The sequence below is a fragment of the Lottia gigantea genome (assembly GCF_000327385.1).
Source record: "Lottia gigantea unplaced genomic scaffold LOTGIsca_12, whole genome shotgun sequence".
Taxonomy (NCBI): Eukaryota; Metazoa; Mollusca; class Gastropoda; family Lottiidae; genus Lottia; species Lottia gigantea.
Genome location: NW_008707225.1, coordinates 1,258,437 through 1,265,620, shown reverse-complemented (window position 1 = coordinate 1,265,620; position 7,184 = coordinate 1,258,437). Strand labels below are relative to the sequence as shown.

The 7,184-nt window shown below is 33.4% G+C and overlaps 1 protein-coding gene across 1 annotated transcript in view; it reads right to left on the bottom strand.

Annotated features, from left to right (window-relative positions):
• LOTGIDRAFT_111202 (hypothetical protein) overlaps positions 1–5,755 on the bottom strand; it is a gene marked incomplete at both ends in the record, with an annotated part of 23,461 nt that extends 17,706 nt beyond the window's left edge. The window contains 7 exons of the mRNA XM_009048069.1: positions 2,497–2,634; positions 3,070–3,236; positions 3,529–3,700; positions 3,949–4,118; positions 4,552–4,622; positions 4,962–5,325; positions 5,617–5,755. Of these exons, the coding sequence (XP_009046317.1) occupies positions 2,497–2,634; positions 3,070–3,236; positions 3,529–3,700; positions 3,949–4,118; positions 4,552–4,622; positions 4,962–5,325; positions 5,617–5,755 (1,221 nt within the window). The remainder of the gene's footprint in view (positions 1–2,496; positions 2,635–3,069; positions 3,237–3,528; positions 3,701–3,948; positions 4,119–4,551; positions 4,623–4,961; positions 5,326–5,616) is intronic.
• Positions 5,756–7,184: the final 1,429 nt, after the last annotated feature.

Genomic DNA, 7,184 nt, shown 5'->3' with positions numbered 1-7,184 from the left:
GAGATGTTTCCAGGGAAGCGATTTTTTCAAAAATATAATAGAAAATTTTACCTGCGATAAATAGATCATGTGTTGAAATCTTGTAACGTTATCTGTTGTAGTTGGTAATGTAAAGTGAGCCTTTATTTCATCATACATCTGCTGCGTTCCTATAAGAGAGAGTCGATTTTTCCATAAAACGATTTTGCCGACATAATAGAGGCAATGATAGCATTATACTATAAAACCCAACGCCTTTTCAGTGGTATATATAATAGATATGTAATATATTATGTTATAATTATATTATATCATTGGTAATTTGGACTATTCAAAAGAGGACTGGCAAACCCACTGGAATCAAATATTGATTGTCGATGTATCTTTCACTAGGCAACAATATATAGCAACAATCTTTGAGATGGGTAACCTAATTATGATGAATTTCTATATATTTGATAATTGGACATCTAATACTTATATCAATTAGTAGAGGTATTTTAATGATTGGAAAAAGTAATAGATCGTATAAAAACTAGGCGGAAAGCGATCTTTAACGGAATTAAAGAATGACTACTATCGTATTAGTCGTATTAGATTTAACGAATATGTTTTACCATTTGGATGATGTGTTCTATGTTGTGCTATAGGTGAAAAGAAATCCATATCAGATTTATCTATGACAGGCTCCAGTGTTTCTGGATCACACCAAGATATTAATCCATATTCGGATGCAAACCTCGGAGTGGGAAAATTATTTATATTCCATAAATCCGATATATAGTCATAGAAATGTACTGGAAATAGAAGAAGAAAAGGACATGGTGAATAGACAAAGCTTCAAAGAACAGAGCACTTGGTTCTTGAAAATCATTAAGAACCTATAGGAGGTAATCACAGATATCAACAGAAGACAAACATACCGATCTTTATCATAATCAAATTGTCAACAGCATTTTAGTTTAAGTAGATGTCGGATGTCTAACAATTCTTACCATCGCCATTAAGTTCAGATTGACAGTTATTACACATTATATCTGACTGACCATTACTAGGACTAGAAACTATTCTAGGTCTGGTGAGATCCTCTGATGTTATAATTGGTGCCAAGGTCTCCCTAAATAGTACTCTATAATCATCTCTAAATCGTTCCACATCAGTCACATGTAACCTAAATCGAAATGGAGTAATTCTTTTTAGACTTTATTGGGTTAATGGTGAGCAGACGAAAATATGCGGTCTTATTTTTAAGCCAGCCAGCTGTCGCCGAGTTACTTCTGTTGGCGCTCTCCAGTTGTCACTTCACTATGAATTCCTTCATCAAGTGTACCAGTGGGAAGTATGTTTTCCATAACAGGTTTAATTATGAATGTCAAACGAAGTTCACTTGATTCTCTGAATATGAACATGCTCTTCTTCATTCACGACAACATCAAGTATTGCAATGTCTATTTGCTTGGTAAATAAAGTTAAATTGCAGCAGTAATCAGCTCAGCTAAAATTCTTTTAAACTTGTATTTCTTAGAACCTAATATAGTTACTTTTCTTACTTCGCACACAATTCTTGCAACTTGGCGCATTTTGGTTTGAAGCATGGACATGTATGTTGAAAGCAAGTTCTCACAAACACATTAAGTATTTGGAAATTAATATTGTCTGTAATTTCAGAAATTGTCCACTTGTCTTGTAGTTCTATTGGAACTTGCAACCAATTTAGCAATTTGCTTTAGAAGTCTAGGATTCTTATGTATTGGACCGGTCAGTCTCAGTGGGAGAGAATCATTTATCTGGTTTCAGTGACACTTAGTGGCAAAGGTTGCGGCTAGCCAGTTGGTTTTATAGCAAGCTAGCCACAGCGACCAAAGGTGTTGACTTGGCTATAACCAGCTGATACAACCCCTCAGCCAGCCGAAAATTGGCAAGCTGGCTGGCTAATGGGTCTAGTTTTTGTACAACATGACCAAAAAATCAATATTTGGTGTACAGATTAATTACTGTCAGACTGGCGGACTGAATCTAGACTTTTGACTGAAGTTGATACATAATGGTGTAAATTTTCAACACATTACACGACAGTGAAGGATTTTAAAGCTACTTCGACATCCAAAGACATATAAGGAAGATTAGAGTACATACCAATTCTGGTTGATGAGAATTTCGTCTTCATTATTAAATACCCAAGCAATAATTGATGGATGATTCTTGATTCTTCGGACCTTATGAAAAAAGGTAAATCAAGAATTTTTAATATGATATTAATCAAGGATTTGTATTCAAATAATTCTATTCATTCATTATTGAAGACAGTATTCATACGATAAATCTCCCTGGTACATTTTCTCAATTTCGTTACATTTTGAATATTAAACTCCTTTTTTTATTTACTCCTTTGGAAAGTTAACCGCCATTTTTAAACTATCTTCTCTGTTAAGCATATAGATGTGTACTAGTCAATTAAGAAATAAAGTATAAACAGCAATGGTAAATTGGCATTCAGAGTTGCTAAAAATTACATACTTGTTGAGTTACTTCAATTTTAACAGAATCTAGAAAATTCTGATCGACAGGATATAGAGCATCACAGAACATTAGATCTTCTAACACCATGATTCCTAAATTATTGGTTAATTCATAGAAATAGTCATCTTCATAGATCTACAATTAGAGACAGATATTCACAAAATAATATCAATACTGTACAAAACACAAGAAGACAAGTTTCATGTACAGTTTTAAACTAATCTACAATGGGTTATTATTGCTTGATTTTATCTAATTAGAAGAAGATTCCTCATGCATTAGTTTCAAAAGGTTTTTAAGTGAAATCTGGGCAGTAAGACTTCAACTGGTCCATGTATTGTTAAGAAATTCATATTTTCTTCAGCCACCGAATGCAACAAAATCTCGATTTTCTCCTCTGTCACTCTTTCTAGCATTGTATCAGGTGGGACCCAGTTAGCACCTTTCATAAATATTGGTACACCATTTATACGGAAATAGAATGTGTTGCCTTCAAAATAACAAAATGCATCCTACAGGACATGAATTGGTTACTGGCACCATAGCATAATGACCTTGCTTAAAACTTACAGATACTCCAGATACTGTTAACAAATTCATATTTCCTTCTATAACTGATTGTAATATATTCTCTATTTTATCTCTAGTTATTCTTTCTAACATTGTATCAGGTGGGACCCAGTTAGCACCCTTCATAAATATTGGTACACCATTTATACGGAAATAGAATGTGTTTCCTTCAAAATAATATAGTTTATTGCCTTACTTCAGTCCAAATAATTTGGCTTTCCTTTTTCTAATTTTCTTAAACACGGAATTTTGTAGGTGAGAAAGGCCTTGAGTTCAATTACATGATTTACCCGATACCACCAATCATGAACATCATCTGGAAAACATGTTGAAGAAACACAAATTGGACAACAGTGGAGATTAAGCTTACTCTTCAACAAGTGATCACATCACCCATACACAGTTGATGCATCTGGCTAATGACGACCAAGCCACTACTCCTATATATTATTATCGTACCTAAATTTTTATCTGAGGAGACAGGATCTCGAACTAATTCTACTGTTCTGAACCCAATCTGTTTGGTTTTGGTTGATATGTCAGGAGAATCATCCAGGGTTAAGGTTGCTGTCAAGTTATATACATCTTGGTTACCATAACCTCGGGGCCACCATAAATTTAACGGATGGTCCTGGAATGAAAACAGGTCACGACTTTCACTTGGTTCAATGTGATACCCACAAAATACCCATTTAATATTCTTGTGTGGACTCGATTGACTAGTCCCCGATTCTTATAGTGTTTGTACAATGCTAGTGGGTGGACAAAACGATCAAAAGAAGAATAGTAAAGTCTTTGGTGACTATTGTATTGTATAGATAAGCTATGATTAATCAAGATTTACCTATAAAATTACATATCATATAGATTGAACCTTACCTGTGGTATAATTATTTTATAAGAGATATGATCTGTATTCGATGATATTTGAACAACCAATATCTGTTTTGGTAGTAATGTTGGTTCAATAATAGTCTTCAACTGTCCTGTAGTTGGTGTTGAAGTAACATCAAAATATACATCAACATCAACCATCCAAAGACCAGTCTCTTAAATAGATATAAAGTATTTTGTTCATTGACAATAATCTGAAAAAACATTTCATGTCGAAGGCCCAAATATAGAATAAACCCCCCAAAAAAGAGTCTGACAATTTTTCTACTTAAAATAAATAATTGAAAGGTAGGTGTTGAGTTCGTCGTTTCAGACATAGTGGAAATAGGGAATGGTTTTCATATACACATGTAAGTCGTAACGATTCCCATGCACTTACTAAGTCAAATTCTTAGTCAGTCTTTACTTGTCCCAAAAGCATTACAGTGAGTCTCAATAATTTTGGAATATGATATTTACGACAGAGTTAATTATTTTAGCCATCACAGCTACGTTACGAACAATAATGCGATATACTTTGCTGTATAAAAGACATAGTGATATAAAGTAACTCTTCGTGATTTTTTCTCATTGATTGTCGATCCATACCTGACTGCTTTGGTAAAACAGAAATACTATTTATTTTTGGAATATCATAACATTCTACGTAGATATTTCTCCTGGAAAATTTTGAATTTTATGTCAATTTTGCCACCAAAAGACCAAGTAAAAGAGTAGAGATATAATGAGTAAATCAAACGATGAGAGATGAAGATGGAAGGAGTGAATCTACGTGGTTTTAGTAGTAGTTCGCAAGACAATCACTATCCATGCCTCTGAGAATCAAGGAAAGTTATTGAGCAATGAAGTGTTAATTTTCCATGAACTATGTGCACATAAACAAAAAGAAAACACAAGTTCTTGAGAGTGAATAAATACTTCGTTCCAAAAGTCGTAATAAGATGAAGCCATGACAATTGAGAATGGCCAAGCTCTAAATATGAAACCCATATACGTACCAAATACCCTGGTTAGGTATAGCTGGACCCCAATCCCAACTAAATGAATATTCCATCTTTCTGATGAAGTTATAATGACAAAAACCATGGTAAGCATCTGGACATATTGATGGTATATGGTAGGTAGATTTATTATACAAGGCTTCAGCAGTTATTACAGCAGATTGGAAGCTGATGGTAATATTATTTATACCAGGTTTTATAACATGTTTAATATTATATCTATACTTTATAAACATATTATCACTACTACCAACCAATACACCATTTACCATTATATCAGAGAATGTGTCCAGTCCATCACAAACTAGTTCTATTTTAGTAGACTTAAAATCTGCCTCACTAACTGTAATGGGGAATGGCGCTTGATTAAATATGAAATGAAATGGATTTTAAATCCTGCTTTGGTGTACCTATTCGGTCTTATGAGGACGGGTAACGTCATGCAGTGAGCAAAGAGAAGTTTTACCAGGGCAGTGGCATTTTAAATGTAGAGTGACCTTTAACATGAACAGTCTTTAGCACACTGGACCTCGTTTTATTGTCCTATCCAATCCACTACACACTTTGTCCATGTCATTTTCTCAGACCTGCATCAGTAGGTATTGTAGTATAATTGCGTAATACGTTTCGTGATCAGGCCTTACAGACTCACCAGTAAATTTTCTATTATATGTATAGCCATAATAAGCATAGGGTCTGTACACTACATCATTATCACGTCGATAAGGATCTTCTATTATTCTGCTTTGTATTAGAGAAGTGTAAACATCTCCTGGTACGTTACCTTGGATGTTGAATTCTAACAAAAAACAATACTGAATGACAATTTATAGAAATAGCACAACATTATTCCAACATATTGCTGGTTTGGAACATCAAATGTGATTTCTTCGTGGTAAATGTTTATATGTATAGACAATGTAATTGTGTAACTCATGGCAACGTGGCATCGGATAAACTTTCTGTTCTATTTATCATTTTGTATTTAAATTTTCAACAACAAAAAACATGGCTTGTAACTTGCAAAAATCTTTTTAGTTCTATTCATCATTTTGTATTGAAATTTGTAAAGAAACATGACTTGTAAATTGATAATTATTTAACACAATACTTACGACCATTCGTTATACTCCAAACTCCATTTAAATCAAGTACATTATTTGCATCAGTATAACCAGTAACAATAAGTAAAATGAAAACAATATCATAAACACACATAGTTTGAGTTTTAATAGAAAATTTTGTAGATATAGTCTATGATATGGTCCGAGGATACCTCAGATAGGTGTATTTTTCCGTTGACTCCAACGATAAATTGTAGCTATATATCTAAGACGATGTCGCTGATAATCATACAATAAATAGTCATATGATTTTTCATACAATACAGTACCAGTATTTTTCGTTTTTGTTAGACATTCTTCAACCTGTTCATTTCGAAGTTTGAGATTCACGATTTATATCAATATCCATAATTATTGGAGAGTATAATGATTATGGGCAGAAGTTGATGATGTGGAAGATATAATATAATTCAAATGAAACTTTATTCATAATAAATGAAAGCATTGATTTTGGGCGCAGCCATATTAAATTAAGGAACATAACTCTAATACACATTGACTCACTCCCCTTAAATCATGGAAATGAGCCTAGGCTATTTTTAGAAATCTTCTTTCTCTCTCCCCTTTGGTTTTTTCCATGCCTATTTTTGAGTAATTTTTGGTCTAGATTTGGAATTTGATGCCTGAAATTGCATTTTCTTTAAGATTTAGTGGGATGATTAGAGACTTAATGGCGGAAGGATAATTCTAAAAATAGTCGTTTTGTGAACTGCCAAATATGAGGACTCACTCCACTAAAACATTTTATGCAAATGATTGTATAGGAATGTAGTCCAGGCTATTTTTAGAAATCTTCTTTCTCTCTCCCTTTTGGGGTTTTTGCCTGCCTATTTTTGGGTAAAATTTGGTCTAGATTTGGAATTTGATGTCTGAAATTGCATTATCTTTCAGATTTGGTGAGATGATAAGAGACTTAAAGGCGGAAGGCTAATTCTAAAAATAGTCGTTTTGTGAAGTGCCAAACTCTAGCGGATGAGTATAACCGGTAGTAGTCTACTTTCAATTTTAGTAGCTCAAAATTTTCATGGTCATCATATAATGAATTTTTTAGGAGACATTGAGAAATTGGTCAGGCTTTCATTCGACATGTTGGAAA